Source organism: Sciurus vulgaris, assembly GCF_902686455.1.
Source record: "Sciurus vulgaris genome assembly, chromosome: 16".
NCBI classification, from domain to species: Eukaryota; Metazoa; Chordata; class Mammalia; order Rodentia; family Sciuridae; genus Sciurus; species Sciurus vulgaris.
Genome location: NC_136477.1, coordinates 17723332 through 17746705, shown reverse-complemented (window position 1 = coordinate 17746705; position 23374 = coordinate 17723332). Strand labels below are relative to the sequence as shown.

At 56.2% G+C, this 23374-nt stretch overlaps 4 protein-coding genes and 1 long non-coding RNA gene across 11 annotated transcripts in view; 3 read left to right on the top strand and 2 right to left on the bottom strand.

Annotated features, from left to right (window-relative positions):
- PDE4C (phosphodiesterase 4C) overlaps positions 1-23374 on the top strand; it is a 187969-nt gene that overhangs the window by 21206 nt on the left and 143389 nt on the right. The gene's annotated exons all lie outside the window — the stretch shown is intronic.
- RAB3A (RAB3A, member RAS oncogene family) lies at positions 4425-10269 on the top strand. Its single transcript, XM_079116540.1, has 5 exons — positions 4425-4635; positions 5764-5991; positions 7144-7262; positions 8890-9014; positions 9750-10269. Exons 2-5 carry the CDS (start codon positions 5764-5766, stop codon positions 9938-9940), a joined length of 663 nt encoding a protein of 220 aa, XP_078972666.1. The 5' UTR covers positions 4425-4635; the 3' UTR covers positions 9941-10269.
- MPV17L2 (MPV17 mitochondrial inner membrane protein like 2) lies at positions 10541-13388 on the bottom strand. Its single transcript, XM_079116542.1, has 5 exons — positions 13153-13388; positions 12580-12750; positions 11841-11917; positions 11557-11685; positions 10541-11127 (listed from the first exon to the last, which is right to left on the bottom strand). The coding sequence occupies exons 1-5, from the start codon at positions 13337-13339 to the stop codon at positions 11071-11073; spliced, it is 621 nt and encodes a 206-aa protein (XP_078972668.1). The 5' UTR covers positions 13340-13388; the 3' UTR covers positions 10541-11070.
- On the top strand, positions 13497-15856 carry LOC306647316. Its single transcript, XR_013760083.1, has 3 exons — positions 13497-13814; positions 15516-15612; positions 15714-15856. It is a non-coding gene; the product is annotated as an uncharacterized lncRNA (long non-coding RNA).
- IFI30 (IFI30 lysosomal thiol reductase) lies at positions 18010-21655 on the bottom strand. The gene is made up of 7 exons (XM_079116541.1): positions 21483-21655; positions 19893-20075; positions 19744-19818; positions 19521-19613; positions 18576-18728; positions 18359-18412; positions 18010-18281 (listed from the first exon to the last, which is right to left on the bottom strand). The coding sequence occupies exons 1-7, from the start codon at positions 21600-21602 to the stop codon at positions 18219-18221; spliced, it is 741 nt and encodes a 246-aa protein (XP_078972667.1). The 5' UTR covers positions 21603-21655; the 3' UTR covers positions 18010-18218.

The following is a 23374-nucleotide window of genomic DNA, read 5'->3' as shown; positions in this document are numbered from 1 at the left end:
AGATCAAAATGAAAAATAAAAGGACTGGGGGCGTAACTCAGTGGTAGAGCATTCCTGGGTTCAATCCCCAGTAACCCACCCAAAAAAGTGTACTGCCCATTTCACGAATGGGGAAACTGAGGCACAGAGAAGCCCTGTTGCCTGCTCAAGGCCACACAGTCCGGAAGCGGATAACAGCCAGCGGCGCCCCCTGGCGGTAGGAGCTGGAGGTGCAGCGGGCGGGCAGGCACGCTCCGAGGTACTCCCGAGCTGGGCTGGGTCAAGCTCATCCTGGGCGTTGGGCTTTGTGTTCAAGGCTCAGGTTGGATCCTCTCTTCGAAACCTTCCAGAAGCATTCAGTGTGCTCCCCGCTCCCTCTTTCCCTGTGCGCCTGGAAACGTGTACACGATGCACGTCAGCACTGCAGCCCTGGCCGGAGAACAGCTGGCCTTCTTCGTAAATATTATGACCACTGGTAATTCATCATCATCGATTAATGCCAGGCTCCCACCCAGGAAGAACTAGAAGGTCGTGAACTTGGTACGAGCACCTCCAGATTTCCCTTCTCCTCTCTGGTCCAGCGCTGAGCTCCACCCTACTTCCTCCAGATTTTTCAAAGGCAGAGACTTAGGGGATTTTTATTTTAAATTTTTCTCTCCACACTCCTTACAAAGTAGTATGTCTTCGCTGCAGAGAATTTGGGAATAATGGAAACATAAAGAAGAAAATAAAGTATTACTACAACCCCTCTGCTACAGATTGTCTTCCTTTCGTTTTTCAACTTCTTTCCCTCTGGTCCTTTCTCCACATGTTTATAAGAACATGCATCCCGGCTGGGGCGGGGCTCAGGGGCAGAGCACTTGCCCAGCATGCTTGAGGCCCTGAGTTCCATCTGCATCAGTGCAAAAAAAATTTCTTTGGGGGGTGCTGGGGATCGAACCCAGGGCCTTAGTGCTTGCAAGGCAAGCACTCTACCAACTGAGCCATCTCCCCAGCCTCTGAACTTTTAAAATAAATTTAAGATGAGCGTGGTGGAAGACACCTGTAATCCCAGCGGCTCAGGAGGCTGAGGCAGGAGGATCATGAGTTCAAAGCCAGCCTCAGCAACTTAGTGAGGCCCTAAGCAACTCAGTGAGACCTGTCTCTAAATAAAATATTAAAAAGGGCTGGGGATGGGGCTTAGTGGTTGAGCACCCCTGGGTTCAATTCCCGGTACCAAAATAAATAAGTAAAATAAAATAAATAAAAGAAAATAAATGTTCTCTTTCAATTTGGGGCCTCTCACTCTTACTGATTCCGTTCAGCTCCGCAGGCCTCACACGCTGAGCTAGTTCTCACCTCATACTGACCACCAGGAGCTCGTCTCTCCTGGCCCCACTCCTCACCCTTTGGGTCTCCTGGAAGCTCTCCCTCATCATCTACCTAAGTTGACCCCAGCAGAAGCTCCGCAGGCTGGGATCCTTTCTTGTCCACCATCTCCAGTCTGTGATCCCCAAAGGCCTTGTCCTTTTCCCACCTTGCTGATGGGCCTTGGCAACTTTGGTAAGTTCTTTATCCATTTATTTATGGTAGTTGGGGTTGAACCCAGGGGCTCTACCACTGAGCTATACCCCAGCCATTTTAGTTTTTATTTTGAGACAGTGTCCCACTAAGTTGCTCTGACTGGCCTCAAACTTGCAATCCTCCTGCCCCAGCCTCCCTAGTTGCTGGCACTACAGGGGTACGCCACTGTGCCTGACCTCAATAAATCCTTTAAACTTCTTGGGTCTTAGTCTTTCATGGGTAAAATGAACTCTTTGCCAGGATCACATAATTAGAACAGACAACGTTTGAAGAGAATGTATCCTGAGCCAGAACTGAGTGATCCCTGGCTTTCAAACCAATTGGCCTCACTCTCCCATTTCACAGATGTAGAAACTGAGGTCCACAAAGGAGGCAAATGAAACCGCTCACACCTACAGGTCTCACATTTTCTTCTGCTTGGGACTCTCCCTGAAGTTCACAGTCTTTACCTTTATGGTCTTTCCTAGACTCAAAGAGGGGGTCAAAGGAGGGCTTGCGGGGCCCCTGGAATTTTCAGCCCTGTGAACTCCTGGGGAACTCAGGGCCTCAGTTAAGAGAGAAAACGTCACCTGCCCCAATTCCCTCCCAGAGCTGGAGCGGGCTCCACAGGGTGGAGGGGGCTGTCCTTTGAGCTCAGCTTAGTGGTGGCCTCAGGGCCTTTGCACCTGTTGTTCCTACTCAGCACTTTTCCCCAGCTCTCCCAGAGGCAGCTCCTTCTTCCCCTAACCTCCCTGGACCCTCACTCTCTTTTCCTTCCTTCCTTCATGTCACACCACTATGGGTATGGCATCACAGTCTAACTACTGGGGACACCAATCCCTGCTGCTCAGAGCTCAAGAATGGCTAATGGGTAAATAGGTCAACAGGATCCTTCCTTCTCTTCCTTCCTTTCATGTGTGCTGGGGATGGAACCCAGGGGCTCACACATCCAAGGCAAGTGCTCTGCCACTGAGCTCTGTCCCCAGCCCCAGAATGCTGCTCCTTAATAAAAATGTTTATTATTATTATTATTAGTGGTACTGGGGTTTAAACCCAGAAGCACCTGACCACTGAGTCACATCCCCTGTCCCTTTTATTTTTCTTTTGAGACAGGGAACTAAGGAGCTCGCTAAGTTATTGAGGCTGGCCTCGAACTTGTGAGCCTCCTGCCTCGGCCTCCTGAATCGCTGGGAATACTGGTGTGCACCACCATGCCGGACTATTATTTTAAAATACAAAGTCAGTGCAGAAGCTAATGCGCATTCTCCTGGCTGACTGGTATTTCTGGGAGCAACCATGGAGGAAGCCCGCAGCGAGCGATCCAGCGTCCTGGAAGTCTAGGAGCTGAGCAGCCTCCAGTCCTCACTTCCTCCCGGGGCCGCCGCCGCATTCCCCACCCAGGGGGCCGACTTGACTGCGGGTCTCCGCGTGGGCCGGGAGCCCGGGAGAATAGAGCCGGGTTTCTTGTTATTTAGTTTTTGTTTTTCTGAATTTTCCCAAGTCTCTGCAGTGGGTTTGTGATAGTTTCGTAGTCCAAGGGGGAGAGGGCGACAAACGCGTTACCCTTGGAAAAAATAAATTTCCCAAATGCCAGCGGAGGGGGAGGGGCGTCCCGGTCCTTCCCGGGCGCTGGGGCGGCTGGGTTTGGGGGCGGAGGGGCCCCCGGCCTCGGGGCGCGAAGTTATTCTGGTCTCCCGGCGCCTCCGCAGCTGGCGAGCTTTTTATAAACAGGATGAGTCCTCCCCGCCCCCACCGCCATCCACTCCACCTCCGGGGGGTGGGGGATCCAGGGGACCAGGACTCTCTGGGGGCCACAAGTCCCCATGTTTGAAGACCGGAGTGGGTGGGTGACAGGAGACCCACGGTGGGGGCTGGGGCTCCCCTCCCCGAAATCCTGACTTTTCCCCCTTAAGGTCTGCAGCGCGTCGGCCTCCCGTCCTCCCCTGGGTGTGGGGCTTGCTTCCCGGGGAGCCAGGGGTCGCCCAGTCCCCAGGGTCTCTGCACCGGCTCATTGAAGGGTTGGTAGGGGGACCCTCTCGCACCTTCCTGTCTCCTGGGTTTTTACCGCGGGTTTTGGAGGTTTAGGGGACAGGACACTTCTCTGTCCCTATTTTTGTCTTCGAATTTTTCTCTCGATAATGGGGCCCCGGGAAGGGAAGAGTCTGGCGCGTCCCTCAGTCCGTCCTTCCTGGGGGACGGTGCAGAGGGGTGGCTCTTTCGATCCCTAGTTCTTCTTTCCTTCTTTTTAAACTCATAAACAGGGCAGCGGTGGCCTCTGTCCGTCGGGTCCCCTTCAGAGGTCTCGCACATCGGGAATGGGACTGGGGTCTCTCTTGAGCCCTCCTTCCTCTTTTCCTTTTTTATTTAATTTGAATCCTAAAAATTGGTGGGGGGGGGGGGCATGGAGCATCTTTCGGACCCCAGTTCCTTTTTTCTGAAAATGGGAGTTAGGGGACAAGTAACAGGAAGTTCCAGCACTTCGGACGAGGCGGGGGCTGTAGGAGACCCGGACCTGGGTGGGCGCTAGAGGAGAAAAGAACCGCCCCCCTAGGACCCGGGCTAAGTCAAGGCCTCAGCTTCTCGGCCCTTCAAAAACCTTAGAGCCTCCATTGGACAGGAGAAGGGAGTCAACGGTCACTGATTGGCTACATGGTCCGTCGCTCAAGCACCTAAACCAGTGAGAGGGCTCCAATCAGCCCCGCCTTTCCTGAACAGGACGAGAGGCGGAGCGGGAGCTGGAGCCGCCCCCGCCCCTACTGCTGGTACACATCTAACCCCGCCCCATTCACGCGTCAATCTGAGCAGGGGCCCTGCCCCTTCTGGTTCTGCAAGCTTCAGTGGGCCTCATCTCCATGCGCGGCTCCGCCCCGATGGCGTCACGACGGTATCTGCATGTGCGGCCCCGCCCCACTCTTTGCAGGACGTCACCAAGGACTGCAGGGGCCTGAGCTGCTGCCACCGCCGCCGCCGCCGCTGCCGCCGCCGCCTCCGCCGCTGCTGCTGCTGCTGCCGCGCAGCCCCACATCCCCACATCAGCTCACTGGGGGTCCCCGTCACCGCACCGCCAAAGAAGTCGCCGCCACTCGGGTCGCTGCCACATTGGTGCAAGGCAAGGTGAGCTCCCGGGCGTCCTGGTGTGCTCCTGCTCTGAGCACCTGCATAACCTTCATTTGACTGATGGGTTGGCGGAGGGGGATGAGGTTGGCCAGGGTTGAATGGGGGGATAGAAGCGGCGGTGGTGGGCGAGGGAAGGGGTAGGTCCAGAGGCCCCCCACTTGCCCGATCCTCACCAGTACCCCCAACCCCCAGGCGCTGCGGCGGAGGGGGAGGGGTGGTGAGTGCCTTGCGGGAGCTGTGCGCGCGGGAGGCTCTTGCGTGCGCGTGCGCGTGGTGTGCACACGAGTGTGCGCGCCCGCCTGTGCCAGCGGGTCTGTGTACAGCTGCGTGTGTACCTGGGTATGTTCACGTGACTCCGTGTGATCCGCGTAACGCACACATGTGAAGGGAAATTCATGGACTATGCATATGTGTGCTCTGCTCTGTGCATACGTGCACAGAGATCTGTGTCCATGTGAGTAATGTGCACACGCCTGCAGGGAGCCGTGCGCCCAGGTGGGTTTGCCATTTCTGTGTGTGAACTGGTATGCAGACAGGTGCCTGTGACTCTGCCCTGCGTACCTGTGTTTGCACACTCTATGTATAAGCGTGTACAGATGTGTGTGGGACTGTTGTACACCTGAGTTTGTGCGCGCCCTGCCACTGTCACGTGATGCAGCTCCCCTGGCCTGAGCTCTCCCGACCTAGGCGTTCCGGGGAAGGGGAGCTGCAGATGCACCATGCGCGTCCCCGCGGGACCATACACTCGTGTGCACGTGCGTCCGTGCAGCCCGGTTCTGAGGACCATGAAAGATTGATGGGGGGCGGGGCCGGCCACAGTCACCCCTCAGAGTAGAGCCATACGGTTTAGGGTTACAGTTCTGACCTGGGGCACAAGCCTGATGGAGGGGCTGCAGGGATGACCCCATGCGCTCCCCTTGAGCTCCTCCTTTGAAACCTTGGGCCTTTCAAGGTCACGGCTGGGCTTCTGGTGGGGCAACCCTCATTAATACTGGGGCTCCTGATGGTTTAAGAGGGGTCTCCCAACATCAGTACTCCTCTGCAACTCTCTCTATCCTGTGCCTGGGCTTGGGCAGTTGGGAATGGAGAGAGCCCCTCATGCTGTCCTACAACCCGCACCCCCAGATGGCATCCGCCACAGACTCCCGCTATGGGCAGAAGGAGTCCTCGGATCAGAACTTCGACTACATGTTCAAGATCCTCATCATTGGCAACAGCAGCGTGGGCAAGACGTCCTTCCTCTTCCGCTACGCGGATGACTCCTTTACGCCCGCCTTCGTCAGCACTGTGGGCATTGACTTCAAGGTCAAGACCATCTACCGCAACGACAAGAGGATCAAGCTGCAAATTTGGGTGGGTTGGGCTGTAGGGCTTCTCCCCCTGCTGGCAAAGCAACCCCAGCTTGGTTGTCTATTTTCCTGGTTAGAGTCATTCATTCATTCATTCACACCCTGGGCATTTATCAGATGCCTACTGTGTACTTGGGTGTAGAGGATCATAGAGCACCCCCGTTCAGTCTGTTTGGTGCCTATTTCCCCATCTTCCGTTTTTTTCTGGAATTCCTTATGAGGTTTCAGCCAGATCTTGGCCCCTATCCTCATTTCCTGGGACAGATGCTCTAGCTGCCTAGGGCTTCCTGGCTTCCTCCCTCAAGCTTATAGAGGCCAGAGGGAGCCAGTTAAGTTACAACTGCCCTTTTTCTGCCCACCCTCCATGGCTTCCACTGCACCCCTCACCCAGCCCAGGAGACCCTGCCTGGTCTCTCCCTATGGCCTGCTCACTGTTTCTCAAACATGCTAGGTACAGCCCCAACTCTGGGCTTTGCGTGGTCAGTGTGGGCTGCTCCTCCCTCCCTCCCCTCCTCAGGTTTTTAAACTGCCCCCCACTCCACACTCCCCATCCTGGGCGGGCTTTATTTATCTCCTCAGTCCTTGTTACCCTCCACCAGGCTCTGTTTATGTGGTTATTTAATTTTATTTTCACAGTGCTGGGGATAGAACCCAGGGTTTCATATGTGCTAGGCAAGTGCTGTACCACTGAGCTCCACCCCCAGCCCTTTTTATTTTGAGTTAGGGTCTTGCTCAGTTGCCGAGGCTGGCCTTGAACTTGTGATCCTCCTGCCTCAGCCTCCTGAATCGCTGGTTAGGCAGGCACCACCACACCTGGCTGGTTCTCATCTTTTTCCTGCAAGGTGTCGTGCATTCCACAGGGAAGGGGTTTCTGTCCGTTTGGTCATCAGCTGTGCACTGTGATAGGGTGTCGCTCACGGTGTGTGCTTTGTGCCCAGTACGTGTTTGTGGAATAAGTAGGGAAGGATTCTGCAGTAGGATGAGTGAGAGGACTAAGAGCTTGGGATACAGTGACCCACCCGGCTGAACCATTGAGGCCTGGGCAAGAGCCTGTCCCTCTTGGGCTGTGAAGGGACCAGACTGGATAATCTCAGAGCAAGTTTTCTCTGCGAGGAGCTCATGTGTGGGTCTGTGACTGCCGTCTCCTCCTCCCCAGGACACAGCCGGGCAAGAGCGGTACCGGACCATCACCACCGCCTACTATCGGGGTGCCATGGGCTTCATCCTCATGTACGACATCACCAACGGGGAGTCCTTCAATGCCGTGCAGGACTGGTGAGCCTGCCCCACTCATCTCAGACCTCTGACCCAGGCCTGGTGCAAAACCAAACGGAAGGGGACACTTCAGATGGAAACCCTTCTAGGAAAATCAAGGGAAAGTCTGGGATCTGAAGGGGACGGGAACACTAACGAAAAGCAGTTGACATAGGTTAAAGGTTGTGTTTCTTTTTCGTTTTTGGGGGGGTACCAGGGATTGAGCCCAGGGGCGCTTAACCACTGAGCCCCATCCGCAGCCCTTTTTATATTTTATTTAGAGACGGGTCTCACTGAGTTGCTTAGGGCCTCGCTAAGTTGTGAGGCTGGCTTCAACCTCGCGATCCTCCTGCCTCAGCCTCCTGAGCTCCCAGGATGACAGGTGTGCGCCACTGCGCCTGGCAACATTGCTTTTTCTTTTTTCTTATTTTTTTTTGGGAGGTGGTGGGGGTCAAATACAGGGCCTTGTCAATGTGAAGTATAGGCACTACCACTGACCACATTCCCAGACCTGAGGTTGGAACCATTTAAATGTTCTCCCTGGCCAGGGACAGTGGCAGGTGCCTATAGTTTCAGCTGCTGGAAGTCTGAGGCAGGAGGATTACTTGAGCCCAAGAAGTTGAGACCAACCTGGGCCATATAGCCAGACCCCATCTCAAAAATAAAACTGCCAGACACAGTGATGCATGCCTGTAAATTGCAGTGACTCTGGAGGCTGAGGCACAAAAATTGCAAGTTAGAGGCCAACCTTGGCAACTTAGTGAGAACCTGTCTTAAAATAAAAACTAAAAAGGGGCCAGGCACGGTGGCACACCTGTAATCCTAGTGGTTTGGGAGGCTGAGGCAGGAGGATCACAAGTGAGCCAGCCTCAGCAACTTAGCAAGGCCTTAAGCAACTCAGTGAGACCCTGTCTCTAAATAAAATATAAAAGGGCTGGGATGTGGCTCAGTGGGTAAGCGCCCCTGGGTTCAATCTCTAGTACCAAAAAAAAAAAAAAATTCCAAAATTAAGAAGGGCTGTATGGTAGAATGCCTCTGGGTTAAATTTCCAGTACTGCAAAATAAGTAAACAAATAAATGTTCTGCTTAGACATAATGGTAAACTTTCAGAGAATTTCTGAATTTCTCGCAGAGGAAGTAATTTTGGGGGCTGTGAGGGAGTTGGGAGGGGTTGCTTGAATGCAGAATTTTTAAAAAATATTTTTTTAGTTGGCAATGGACCTTTATTTATATGCGGTGCTGAAGATTGAACCCAGTGCCTCACACGTGCTAGGCAGGCGCTCTGCCCTGAGCCCCAGCCCAGCCCAAGAGAGCGGAAGTTTGAAGCTAGGCAGCTTCGGGAGCAAAGACCCACAGGGAGGAAAGAGCGTGTGAGTTCTCAGCAGGACAGATGGCCTCGAGGGCTCCCTGGAGGAGGAGGCTGGTCGTCAGAGAGAGGATAGTGGGCACCCGGCAGACAGAGGCAGTGAGCAAGGACCAAGCCGGCCATGTCGGAGGAATATGGGCAGCGGTGGCTGGAGGGGACCCGGGGTGGGGGGCTGGTGGGCCAGGCTCAAGGTCTTCTCCCCAGAGCAAGGGAGAACCAGAACTTGGGGATGGCGACAGGGTCCCCCAGCCCCTAACCCAACCCTGTTGCTGCCCCGTGCAGGTCAACCCAAATCAAGACTTACTCGTGGGACAATGCCCAGGTGCTGCTGGTGGGGAACAAGTGTGACATGGAGGACGAGCGGGTGGTGTCATCGGAACGTGGCCGGCAGCTGGCTGACCATCTCGGTGAGTGCCTAGCAGGTGGGGGACCCATGAGGCTAGAAAAGGGACACTGAGGCCCTACAAGGGAAGGACACATGCCCAAAGGCTCGCAGCAGAGGCATGATGAGATTTGCAGATTCGCGCTTTCTGCAGACTGAGCTACCTGAGGGGGTCCTGATGGATGTGTAGGAGTTTGCGGGCTGTTTGGCTTCATGCTGGGCTAAGGGCCCCTGAAAGGCTTCCACTTGAGACCTGGGCCAGAGGAGGCCATGGGGGGTGCAGAGGGCTTCCTGGAGCAGCCACAGTGCTTCTGGTGCCTGAAGGGTCTCAGGCAGACAGTGCGGCAAGGCCAGAGATGAGAACCATCCTGTGTTTAGGCCGTGGCTCCACGTGGCTGGAACATGAGCTTTGACTGCAGAAAGTGCAGCCAGTGGTGCAGGGCCTCACCACGTGCTGAGAGGCCAGAACTTCTCAGAACAATAGGGAGCCATGGAGGGTATTTGAGGAGGGGTGGGCACAGTTGGATCTGAATGTCAGATTTCCAGGGCCAGTGCACGGTGATGGGCTGGGTAGTGGAGTTTGGAGGCATCTTACTAGGGCCCTGGAGACGGTTTCCGGATGAAGAAAGGATGGGAAATGCAGGACTGTCCCAGTCCAGTGTGGCTTCCTTGAGGGACTTGTCAGTGCCTTTAATGGGCCTTTGGGTTCTGGGAGCAAGGTGGGAGGAAGGGTCCTTACCCTTCCCTCCCCTGACTACAGGGTTCGAGTTCTTTGAGGCAAGTGCTAAGGACAACATCAACGTCAAGCAAACTTTTGAGCGCCTGGTGGACGTCATCTGCGAGAAGATGTCTGAGTCACTGGACACGGCCGACCCCGCCGTGACCGGCGCCAAGCAGGGCCCGCAGCTCACCGACCAGCAGGCGCCTCCGCACCAGGACTGCGCCTGCTGAGGGCAGCCCCGCCCCCGGCCCCGCCCCCGCCCCGCCCCGCCCCGCCCCCCAGGGCCGCGGGACCCCGTCCCTGACAGCCCATCACCCTTATTTATTATGTAGTTATTTATTTATTTATTGAAGATGCCCCCCAGGGGCCCGGGCCCCCCGCCCTCCCCGCCCTGTACATAGAACCCTGCCCCTGCTCCGCTGTGGCGTGTCGTGGTCACTGCTCACCCTCCTTTGGAGACCCTACCTTTTTTTTTAAAGTCACCCTCATCAGCAGTTGTTGGTTGTGAAGAGGGGACCAGATGACACCCCAGAGCAGGCTGATGTGGTGATAGGGGTGGCTCCGCGGGACCACAGGGGTGGGCTCCAGGCGCCTCTGGTGGGCTCCTCTGCCCCAGCGTCTTATCTTTTGGGTGGGTGGGGTGCTGGGAGTGTATTCACCACCCTGGGACCACTCCTCCAGACCTGTCTGATGTCACAAGTGTCAAACGTGCCCCTCAGTCCCCTAGGAGATGTAATGACACACTACACACAATCCAATAAAGCGAATGGACCGCGCTGTGTCCCTCTGCGGCCGTCCTGCCCTCCCCTGCTCTTTGGACAGTCACAAGATTTTCAATTACAGAGAGAATTTAATGGCACTTCCATGGTTCTTGACGAGGGAAAGAGGAGACCGGGAGGCTCCCTCGTCCTGCCTAAAGCTTTTGGGAGTTAACTCCAGGTCAGACCCTGTTCTAAGGGGACGGCCATGTCCTTGCCTTGGTCCCAGCGCCTGGGAAAGCCCCAGTGTGGCTGTGTGGCCCCCAGCCAGGCCTTGGCAGTGGTCAGGGTTTGGTGCTTGAGACCGGCTGCCTGGCTGAGGTCCCGTGCTGTGGGTGGGACATCTCGGTCACAGGTCTTATTAGGCTTCCAGTGAAAGGGTTGGGAGACGACTGTCCATCTCGTGGTTGTCCAGACGGGGAAATAGGCCAGGCGTGAGCGTCAAAGGGGCGGCTCAGCTGGGAGCCTCTGAGTCGGGTGGGCCTGGGCGGTGGCCCCAGGACGCTGGCTGCTAGGGAGTTTGCTCCCCTTCCGGCTTGAGGGGCGGTCAGCACCTCGTTGATGTTGCCTTGTCTTGCATCTAGTCCTGGCTGTTGGGCAGCTCAGTCAGTTCGGGTGCCCAGGGCCACACAGCCTGGGGGCGTGAGAGGGCCTGGGATCTGTCAGCGCGAGAGCGTCTGGTCACATCCTGTTCGTCCCTCCATGTTCCTCCTGCGCCCATGGTTCTTTTTTGGGGGTGCTGGGATTGAACCCAGGGCCTCTCACAAGTGAGGCAAGTGCTCTCAGAGCTACATCCCCTGCCCCTGAGCCCACACTTCCTGTCCTCAGGCTTGGGCTCAGCCCTGCTCAACGCGCAGCCAGGACCTGGTGGAGGTCACACCAGTACCGGGCACGGGCCATCAGATGGCAGAGCTGCATCTTCTCCATTACTGAGGAGCGCCCCACGCGCCCATGTGCCCACGGGGTGCAGCCTCAGGGGCCCTCAGAGGAAGCCCTCATGCTCTACTGGTGGCTGTACTCCCATTTGGGGCTCACAGAGATGGCACCAGGGGAGTCCCCTGGGTGCCTGGTCTACCCACCACACTCACCCGGTACTTCAGGTAGGACAGGTATGTGTCCCAGCCTAGCGTCAGACCATTGATGTAGGTGACCCGAAACTGGGGAGGCACGAAGAGGAAGTTCACCAGCTGCGCTGCGGGCCACACGCACCAGTCAGCCTATGGGGAGGGGTGGAGGGTGGTAAGGGGCGGGGTCAGCGCTGAGAGGGTGGAGCAGGGTAGAATAAGGGGCGGGGACAGCGCCTCGAAGGGGCGGAGCAGCGCTGAGACGGTGGACCAGGGTAGCATAAGGGGCGGGGTTGGAGGATGCCCACCTTGTAGAATTCCCAGAACTTGTCCCGCAGCTCTTGGCAGCTCTCGTCCAGCGTCTGGCCCTCCAGGCAGCCAAGGCCTGGTAAGGAAACCAACAAATGAGTGTCAGAGGCCACACAGTACCATGGAGATGAACTGGACCCATGATGGTGGGGCGGGGTTGGACTTCTAAGCGACAGGGCTTCCTAGACAGAGGGTATGGGGCAGTCTGGTGAGATGGGTGGTACAGCAGGGTGGCTGGTGGAGGGAATACAGAATAAGTCACTTATGAATTGATATAAGCACATTCCCCAAAGAAGGAGACACCCTGAGGTGGAATCTGTTTTTATTAGTTCTTCTTTACAGCCAAGGAAACTGAGCCTGGAGGGTGGGGAATGAGCAGCTCTGCCAAGACTCTCCACAGAGTCTAGGGTTGGGGTGACTGTACCCCATTCATCCCAGTCCCCACTCTTCTTCCTCCAGGCCTCAGGGCCTTTGCATAGGCTGACCCTCCTGTCTGCCAGCTCGGTGTCAGCCAGAACAGCCCCCAGACAAAGTCCTCATTTCCCCTACACTCACCACCACTCACACCAAACCCCACTGGCTCCCTATCTATTCTGTCACCTATGCGATCTGTTTCCCAGTCCAGGGTCACCACACAGAAGCACATCAGAATCGCACCTTGGCATCCTCCTTAATACAAAGCTGTCTCCACCCATCCCAATGTATGAGGCGCAAAACCCAAGCTCATGGGCTCCTTACCCACGAAGTACCAGACGCCCAGCATAGGAGAGGCTACCAGCTGATCCACGAGGACCTTCTTGAGGATGTTTGGGAGGCCTCGGAGGCCGGATGCGGGGAGTAAGCGGTCCAGCCACAGGTACCAGTAGTGCAGGAAGGGGCCCATGCTGCAGCCCACCATAAACATGCTGGCTGAGGTGGCATAAGAAACAGGGTGCCAGATCAGGCCAGCAAACCCCACATCTCCCTGGCTAAGATGTGATAAGCCCGGTGCCCTCCCCAAGCCTCAGCCAGAAAACCGCCCGACAGACGCCGTTCCAGGCTCCACGGTGAATGGCTGATTCCAGGGTTGGGAGGTGATGGAAGCGGACAGAGATCCTGGGGGTGGGGGGTGACGGAGACCCGGGGGTGTTCGGGGACAGAGACTCAGGGAGGAAATATCGGCTTCTCGGGAGCACGCCGAGGTCGGGTCCTGACGGAGGCGGCGGCTACGATCAGGGGAGACCGACCCCTGGCCGGATACGAGGATCTCCGAATCTTGGGAAGGGACACAGGTCCCCGAGGCTGAAGGGCCAGCAGCGCCGGCCTCCTCACCTGAGCGCCGCGGGTCGAACCTCTGTCCAGGCCGGGCGCGGATCTCCCAGGACTGGCGTGCGCCATCACCGGCTGCCATGAGTGCGCCACTGCCCAGAGTGTTGGTGACCAGAAGCGCACGGCCCTGGAACAGAGGCTGCCCGGCTGCCCAGAGACCACGCAGCCTCTGCCAGCCACCCGGCGCCATCGCCACCCTGGGCGCAGAAACAGGCGCGCCGCTCTGCCCCGCCCGGAGCTGCGCCAGCCAACCGCGAGTCTCCGCCGCTCCATGAATGCCCCAAGCGGCTGGCGACCAATCCACACTCTCTCACCAGTCCTCACGCCCGCCCCGAGTCGCCCCCGACCAATCACTGATCATCGCGGAGCTGCACTTGCCCGCCCCGAGCAGTATTGACCAATAAAAAGCAGTCAAGCTCTCCCGGGGTCGGTCTCCGAAAGCAGCCGTGTACCGCCTCCCGAACTCGCGGACCAATCGCAAATAAGTGTTGCCCTTCTGTCCTCCGGGCCGAAGAGTGACGTCACACCATGTTTCCCCGCCCCTTTCTGGGCCGGCCTATGGATAACAGTAACCACACCCCGGATGCCACTACTGGCCAATCGCTGTCCGGCATCTCGCTGTCTGTTGCCCCGCCTCCCGCGTTGAGATGACCAATCTCAGGCAGGTACTACAGTCTTTGCGTTTTGGGGCTTTCCAGATTTCCAGATGCTCCTGGAGTTGGTGGGCTTGATCGCCACAGGAGACCGAAGTTCAGTCCTGCAAAGTCTTCTGGAAGTGGGTGGGGAAAGGAGCCACAGCTCTGCGTGGGCAGTACAATTGGACCTGGTCCAGATGTTGACCTTGGTCCTGACCTTACCCAGGCCTCAGACCTCAGTTCCCTAAGAGCAACAAGAATAATAAACGTTGGACACTGTTCTGGGCATGTTACGCGCACTTAATCACATCACAGCAACGTCGTGCTGTTGTAGAAACGGATATCCTCGTTTTACTTCCTATGTTTCTGTAGGGAAAAATGTGAATTTCAGCAGGGTGAAACGGTGGACGCCTGTAATCCCAGCCACTAGGGAGGCTGAGGCAGGAGGACAGCAAGTTGAGAGCCAGCCTCAGCAACAACAAGGCGCTAAGCAACTCAGTGAGACCCTGTCTTTAAATAAAATGCAAAATAGGGCTGGGGGTGTGACTGAGTGGTCCAGTGCCCCTGAGTTCAATCCCTGGTAACCGCCCCCCCCCCCCCCAAATCTCCCCAAAAAAGTGAATTTCAGTGGAAACCTGTGCCATGTTGCAGACTACAGCCCACGGACCAAATCCTGTTGCTCTCTGGTTTTGTGTGGCTCTCGAAGTAAAATGGTTCTTACATTTCTTTTTTCTTGATCCTGGGAGTTGAATTCAGTAGCACTCTACCACTGAGCTGTATCCCCAACTCTTTTTGTGTTTTTGAGACAGCGTCTTGCTAAGTTTGCCAGGCTGGTCTTGAACTTGAACTTTTGATGCAAAGTTGCTAGGACTCAGCTTGTTTCCTTCATTCCTTAAATGACAAGGAGGAAAAATCAAACACCGTCAATCCACTTTAACTTTTTTCCTTTTCTTTTGGAGATGGGGTCTCATCATGTTGCCCAGGCTACCCTCAAACTCCAGGACTCAAGGGATCCTTCTGTTACAGGACAGAGGTCTTCTGTGACACTGAGGCATCCTGGATTGAACCCAGTACTGAAAATGGAAAGGCTTTTACTCCTGAGCTATATCCCCAGTCATTTTTATTTTTTTAATTTTGAGACAGGGTTTTGCTAAATTGTTGAGGCTGGCCTTGAATTTGCAATCCTCCTGCCTTAGCCTCCTGTCTCAGTCACTGGGATTACAGGGGTACGCCGCCATGCCCAGCTGCCCCTTGACTTTTGACTGGCAGCAGGATGACCTTAAACTTTCAAGTTACCACTGCCATGAGGACTCTAGGTCACTTTGGCCCAGGTTCTAACTGGAGCCTATTCTTACAGATGTTATGGCTAGGTGGAATTATCCTTCTCTGCCTGAATTCTGGGATCTGTTCTGTGTACGTGAAAAGCCCCTGGCTCGGGGTAACTGGGTTCTTATCGGCATTTCCAGGTCTGCATTTCTCCTGTAGATAAGATAGTTTGCTGAGGAATATGACATATTCTGCCGATTTAAGTCAAGCAGGACCGCAGGTAAATTGCTTTTTAAGTGAAAGCATGTCAGGTCAGCACCGCAGGCTCATTTTATAGACTTGTTCCCTTAACTCACATTCCCACCGCTCATGTCTGTCTGTCCCTTATCGCTCCCAGAGTAGCGGGGCTCCAGGTAGGTATCTCTGCACCTGGTCTTTAGGGTCCTCCTTTGTTTATCTCCTTAGTGACGTTCCACTTTCCCTGCCACCCTCCTGGCTTGGATCACTGACACCTAGGACCGCCCCTTCCCAGGTTCTGCCAGCCCGAGTGCAACCACTTCACGTAAGTGTCACAAAAAGCATCACAGCAGACCGTGTATGAATGTGCTCTTGTGGGCCACTCAGCGTTCACTGGACTTTGAACTTGGCTCTCTCCTGGAGCAGGTGGTATGCGGTCCAGTCCTCTCTGAATGCCGGGCAGCAGCAGCGAGCAGCAGCCGCCAGCCAGTCCCGTGATCAGGAGGGAACCACCGACACAGTGTACTGGAAGACAACCAGAGCGGTCCCCCGGCGGTCTCGGTCACTGCCCTGAGAAGTCAAAAATTGTAAGGTGATCTATACTAAGTTGAACCATTATAAGAACCTTATAGCATCTTATACTTAATTAATTACACAAGATATTCAACATTTTATCTAAAAAATTTCCTCTGGGGTTGGGGTGGGAGCTCGGTAGTAGAGCAGTTGCCTAGCACAGGTGAGACCCTGGGTTCGATCCTGAGCACCGCATAAAAGTCGATAAATAAAGGTATTGTGTCCATCTACAGCTAAAGAAAAGAAAAGAACAAAGAAAAAGTTCAGCTGGGCATGGTGACACAAACCTGTAATCCCAGCGACCAGGGAGACTGAGGCAGGAGGATTGCAAGTTAGAGGCCAGCCTCAGCACTTAACAAGACCCTTTCTGAAAATAGGAGAAGAAAAAGGAAGAGGAGGAGAAGCAGCAGCAGCTGTGGTGGCGGAGGGGAAGGTGGAGGAAGAAGAGAGAAACAGGAGGGGTTGGCTGTCGCTCTGTGGTAGAGTGTCCCTGGAGTTAATCCCCAGTAGTGAAAAAAAAAAAATTCCGTGAACACCAGATGTCATCACTGAAGACATTTGAACCGCAAACCATGTGGCCTATTGGATTTCTTTCTCCGCCCCGGATTGCACTGCTGTCCCCCGTCTTCTCTACGCCATCTAAAGACCGTTTAAGACCGTGTGAAAATCTCTGCTTACTGCCCTGTAGATTTAAAAATTTGAGTTTACAGCTAAGGATGGAGTGCAGTGCTCAAGTGCCTCCCTGCCTAGTATGTGGGACGCTGGCTTCCATCCCCAGCACTGCGAAGAGAAAACAAAATAACCTGTTCTAATCATTAACCTCTGCCTTTTTTTTTTTTTTTTGTACCAGGGATTGAACCAAGGGCGTTTAACCACCGAGCCACACCCCCTTCCCTTTTTAAAATATTTTATTTAGAGACAGAGTTTTGCCGAGTTGCCTCTCTAAATGGCTGAGGCTGGCCTTGAACTCCTGCCTCAGCTCCCGAGCTGCTGAGATGACAGGCCTGAGCCAAGTCGCCCAGCAATTCTTGTGTTTCCAGAGAAATAATCCTGGTGAAGTGCATGATGGGAGTGGGGGTGGCTCCGCGGTGGAGCGCCTGCCTTGCAGGGGGAGCCCCTGGGCCCAGCCTGATGGCTGTCACAGTGTGCAGCTCTGCTGGCGGTGCCTCCCGCCCTAAAACGAGAGCCCTCCGCGTAACCAAAGCGCGTCTGTTCAGAGTCCCTCTCTTCCGCTTGCTTCAGTTTTTGTTTTCTCTCCTTTTACAGATCTCAGACCTCACAACACTTTTTTTCTTTTGAAACAGGGTCTCGCCATGAACACCTGGGCTCCAGGGATCCTCCTCAGCCTCAGCCCCCAGAGCGGCTGGGAATCCAGTTGCCCATCGCTGTGCCTGGCTCCTATTTGGGACTTTACAGATGTCCTCAAAGTGTCTAATGGCTTGATTTGAGCTCATCAGGGGGGAGCTTGGTCAACGCCCTCGTGTCTGTGACATGTCTTTCGCACCCTACTGCTGATGGTGCTCCGAGCAATGTCAGGCAGTAACAGTCCATTAGCAGCTAGAACCTCAGTGAATCACTGAAACGTTAACTTGGCCAGGATCCCTCTAGGATGCACTTAGTCATCACATCGCTTCATTCCGAAGTCCGCATGGTGAAAATCAGAGCCTGCATTATTGTTAGTAGTAGCACCAGCGGTAGTAGTTATAGTAGTATTTTGCTGTGCTGAGATGGAACCCGGGGCCTCACACAGGCTTGGCAAGAGCGTCCACCCCTGAGCCACGACCCCAAACCCTGAAATGCTGCTGCTGCTGATATTTTGGTACCAGGCACTGAACCCAGGGGCACTCAACCACGGAGCCACATCCCAGCCCTTTTTATTTTTTACTTAGAGTCAGGATCTTGCCACGTGGCTGAGGCTGGCTTTGAACTTGCGATCCTCCTGCCTCAGCCTCCTGAGCTGCCGGGATCACAGGCATGCGCCACACTGCCTGGCTTAACTTTTCCATATTTGACAACTATCCAAGGGGCTGGGGTGTGGCTCAGTGGGAGAGCGTCTGCCTAGCCCCTGCAGAGCCCTGAGTTCCATTCCCAGCCCTGCAAAAAATGAAATCAAATAAATTTAAAAAGCCATAAAATAAGTCACCACAACCAGAATTTATTATTTATTAAGTGAATTTCAATTTCGCACCTTTCTCAGTGAGGCAAAGTTCTGGGTCATGGGCTGGAACTTGGGGTCTGGGCTTTGCGGAATGTGTAGAAGTTATGCAGGTGGTGGGTCCTCTGCTGAGGGCTGAGGATCTGGGAAAGTGTGGCAGCTGGCTCTGGCTCTTCCTGGCTGCTCCCTCCTGGACCTAACTGTCACTTGTAGCAGACCTCCCTGGGGGCAGCAGCCACGGATGAGCAGACATCTGGCTTCTCACCCTGGAGTGGGAGTCCATGTTGGGATCCGGCAGGAGACCCCAAGCCACCGTGCAGCCCGGGCCTACCACCCAGCTCACCTGGTACAAATGGCAGACGAGGCTCAGCAGCTGGCTGGGGTCCTTCAGCGGCTTCTGCACAAAGCAGAACCAGAAACCCCACTGTCCTACCAGCCCCATCGTGCTGGCATCCCGGCTGGGCCCCAAAGGGGCTGCCGAAGCTCCCCAGCCGGCCTGGCCCAGAGGGCACCTGGGTCACCCAGCCCCTCCCGGGGTCCAGCTGCAGGTGCAGTCTTACCTCGTTGACGACGACCCAGGGCACGTACTGGTGGGGCGGCTGCAGCGCGTCGGTCCGCTGAGCATTGGCGTGCATGAGCTGGGTGCCCCGCTCCCCTAAGGCACAGTCCAGGATGCTCTCTGGGGACACTTCTGGGGCATAGAGCTCCAGGCACTGGGGGCAGGCACGGGCCAGCACGTTGCTCAGCTTCCTCCCTCTTATCTCCCTGACCTAACGGTCCCCTCTCCCCAGCCCCTCACCAGGCTTGTTTCCTCACTGGCAAGTGGGGACAGTTGGTTCCACAGCAATGCAACAGTGCCCGTAAACAGTAGGTGCTCAGCATGTGCCTGAGCGGAGGACCCTGGGGTGGGCGTTCTGGCTGCTCCTGCCTCCCACCCCTTGGCTCACCCTGCTGAGACCAGATCTGCAGCCTCCACTTCCTCACCGTCTCTCCTGTACTCAGAGCCTCGGAACGTGCTGTTCCCACTGGCAGGAACACCCTTCCCTTCCTCCTCCTCCCCCATTCTCCTGAGAGCTCCCTCCTCCTCCTCACTCCCCAGCCCCACTCTAATCCTGCAAGGTGGGGAGTGTCTGGGGTGAGGCCTCTCGGGTGTCCTGGATGTTTGATGAATGAATAAATGATCGGGTGGTGAATCACCCTTTGGGGATTAGATTTTACAATCCCCCAGGGAAATAGGTGGGGCCTGTCCTAGCTATGGTCCCCATAGCCCATCATCCCTGTCCAGCTCAGAGATGCTTCCTCCAGGAGGTCTTCCCTGATACACTTGCACCCCCAAGAGACCTGTGTCCCCCTGATTCAGAGAGGGGAGCTTTGAGAGGAGAGGCTGTTTTCCTGGGGCTACAGGACAGTGGGGCTGGGACTTGACCCTGGGTTGCCGGGTCCAGGAAAGGCCAGGGCCCCGGTTCCTCTCCTCCTCCCCACCGCAAGCCACGGGTGCAGCTCACCGGCTTCAGATTTTTTTCCATTTCGTCCAGCTCCTCCAGACAGACGATGGTGATGAAGGCGACGTCGGGCTCCAGCTTGTCCAGCAGGCAGGCCTGGGCCAGAGAGGGGGCGCAAGGTCACGAGGGGGCCAGACGCCAGGGCTTCTGGGAACAACCACCGTGCCTACTATGGATGCAGCGGAGGAAGATGCCTCTGCTGCCGCCCCTGGCGGGTCCCGCTCACCTCCACCTTGTTCAGCCTGCACTCCTGCTCCCCGTGTTGGCACGTGAACTCCCACGTGCCGCTGACGTTCCGCTCCTGCAAGCAGAGAGCCAGTGAGCGCAGGGGGCTCGCTGGTGACCCCTCCCCGGGCATCCCCGGTGCCTGCACACCTGAGCGTTTCCGTAGGGCACCAGGGTGACGTTGAGGATCTCCATGACCATCAGCCACGTTGGGAAGAGATCTCTGACCAAGAAGTATCTGCAGCCACCGCACAGGGACTCGTAGTAGAGGCTTACGTTCACGGGCGGCTCCGAGGACTTCCTGAGGGGCTGCCGCAGGCACAGGTCCTGGACCTGCCAAGAGGGAGGTGGTGAGCAGACCCAGCCCTCTGGGTAGCTAGCTCCCCGTGAATTTGAGCTCCGCCACGTGCTTGCAGGAGGGAAAGGGCGAGCAACAGGTGCACCTTGAACTTGGACCAGACCTTGCTGGCGGAACCCTGTCTCCGAGGCATTTTTTTTCTTTTTTCTTTGCAGTGCTGGAGATGGAACCCAGGGTCCCACACGAGCTAGGCAAAGTGCTCTACCACTGCGCTGCACCTCCAGCAGCAGAAGTGTTATAGTGTCCTTCCGTGGTCTCTAATCTCAGTCTGTCTACAAAACAGGACAGTCTTACAAACAGTAGGCATTTAATGTATGCACAGCCCTTGCTTTCCTCCAAGTGAGGTAAAACCCCTCTCACAAAGGCTGGGTACTGTAAAGGGCCAAGTCACATGTATTTCTGGTCACTGTATTGGGGATGCAATCCAGGAGCGCTAACCACTGAGCGACATCCCAGCCGGTTTTACTCTTTACCTTTATTTTGTTTTTATGTGGTGCTGAGAATCGAACCCAGGGCTTCACACATGCTAGGCAGGCACTCTACCGCTGAGCCACATTCCAGTCCTTTTTAAATTTTGAAACAGGGTCTCCCTAAGTTGCTTAGGGCCTTGCTAAGTTTCCGAGGCATCCTCAAACTTGCAATCCTCCTGCCTCAGCCTTCTGAGTTGCTGGGATTCCAGGCGTGTGCCACAGCACCCAGCCTCAGCACCACTTTTCTGAAGGTGCATGCCATAGGAGCCTAATGCATGCTCATTTCTCATCGCTTCACCCCCAGAGCCTTGGCCCTGAGCTGAGCAAGGATGTGCACCCACGCAGACTCCTTAGTTGTTCTTCCTCTCCGGGGACCCACGTGAACCTCACCCATGCCCCACTAACAGAGGCGCGCCTAATATGTGCTGACTTCCGGCTTCAGCAGAAGGGTGGCAGGCGGGTCATGTCTGGGGGACCATGTGCAAGTTGCTCAGCCTCGGGGGCATCTGCTTGCTCCCTATCACAGACACGCTAGGCCTCCTTCCCCGGCAGGAAGGCGCGCAGAGCTGACCAGACCGTTCGCAGGCTGCCAGCCGCCGCTGGCTCAGCTGGTCCTCCCCTTGCCTCACGGGCGGCCCGGTTCCCAGCCCACAGGTATACAGTAGGTGTTGAGCGAACTCTCGGGAGGGGCGGGCAAGTGACTGCTGCGGGTCTCAGATGGGCGAAGGGGAAGCGAAAGGGTTCGGTAAGAGTGTGACCCGGTGCCAGGGGAATGAATGGGGCGGGGGAGCAGCCACGACCCCGACAGCGTCCCCTCGGGGGTCCGGAGCTTCCCGAGCAAAGGCTCGGGCGAGGGGAGGAGCCGCTAGGGCGCGGTGCCCTCTGGCCCGCCTGCCGCGTTGCCGTCCCTACCTTGCAGGCGGCCGCCCTCTGGAAGGACGTTTCCAGTGAGGACGCCCGCGCCACAGCGGGGACCTCCAGCAGCAGCAGCAGCAGCGGCGGTAGCAGCGGCGGGAGTGGCGACAGGGCCATACCGGCAGGGGCAAAGGCGCGACGGCTCGAGTGGCTGCCCCGGGGAAGGAGGCGGCTTTAACCCGGCGGTGGCCCCGCCTCCAGGCCGGGCCACTCTCCGGGTGCCCACGCCCCTGGGGCCCAGGCCAAGTGTTGCGCGGCTCTTTCCTTCTTTCCCTGCGCCTGCTTTCCAACCTGCCCACGCCGCCAACCCCGCCAGGTGCAGCGCCCCAGATCACGAGGCGGTCGGGCCACCTCCGAGCTCCCTCTTGGCGGCCAGCCGCGCCCAGCCGTGCGAAGCGGGGGACCAGAGCCCTGTGAGTCCCCGTGAGTCCGGGGGCTTCAGTGACCCACAGAGAGGCCGAGCAACGTGGGCGGTCACCACCATCCATGGACACTCTGGGGATCCCCAGGATAATCAAAGCCCCTCCACGGCCTCTGGGACCCACTCCAGGTCATAGCCTGGAGTCAGCAGGGGCTGCGCAGCCTGGTCTCCATCCCCGCTCCTGGCCAACCATTGGGACTGGCCCCTCTCCCTTTCTCCCTCAGGGCTTGGGGCTCCAAACCCACCACCACCACCAAGCTTGGCGGTGGCTCAGCCAGAAAGCAGAACCGAGGACCCAGGGGGGCCTCCACCCCTACTTGGGGTGGGGGAAAGGAAGGCTGGGTTCCTTCTTTCCCCAGCCAAGGCTTGGGATGGGGGAAGTCCTGGCCCTGCTGGAGGAGGGAAGCCCTTTACTCTCCACAGCCTGGCGTTGGGCTGGACTCAGCTTTGCCCCCAGGACACGACTGATCTTTTAGGAAAGGGAGCCTCGGTTTCCCCTTCTGTAAACTGGGGAGAAGAGAGGTTTAGGGGATAAAGCCACCAGAGAGGTCTCAGAGGCAGGGAAGGATGTTATCCGCGGTGGGCCTGGGGGTGGTACAGCTGGGTCCTATGAGCCTGGGCGAGGCCATCCGGGACAACCATCCAGCAGCCCCAGCGGTGCTGGCAAAGGGCAGCCTCCATAGGCCTGGATGGAGGCTGGAGGGGTTTTGGATAACTGAGAGGTTCAGACGTCCCAGTAGTTCCAACCCTGGCAAGACAACCCAGTTCCACAGAAAGAGACACCAGGTCCTGCTGGGAGACAAAGCTCAGTGTCGGGGGACCTCAGCCCTGTCCCCTCATTTCTGTGGAGGTCTCGGCCTCCCTGTGCCTACATGAAGCAGCAGGAAACTCAGGAGCCGGAGATTCCCCCAAGTCCCAGAGACTGAATGATCCCTGTCCTGACCCTAGGAGGATCAGCCACTAAGAAAGTCTATTTCCTCCTTTTTATTTTTGTGGGGCTGGGATGGAACCCAAGGCCTCGCCCATGCCAAGCACAGGCTCCACCACTGATCCTCAGCCCCGCCCCATTTCCTTTTTGGTGTGTGGTACTGGGGATCGAACCCAGGGGTGCTCTAACAGAGCTACACCTCACCCCGTTTCTATTTTGAGACAGTGTCTTGTTAAGTTATGCAGTTTGGCCTCCAACTTGTGATCCTCCTGCCTCAGTCTCCCAAGTCGGAATTACAGGCACACCCCACTGTGCCTGGCTATTTACTTCTTAAGCTCTTCCCAAGATTCAGTACTTCATCTTTGGGACATTACTTTGCCCCAACATATGCTGGGCAAGATTGAAGAAATAATAAATATAATTGCTTTGGTTTTTCCTGTGATTCCTAGGTACTTTCCCTATTGGAAGTCAAATAACCTCATCACTTACCACTTGTATGCTTGGTGGCTGACCCAGGCAGTCAAGTGATAAACTCACTGT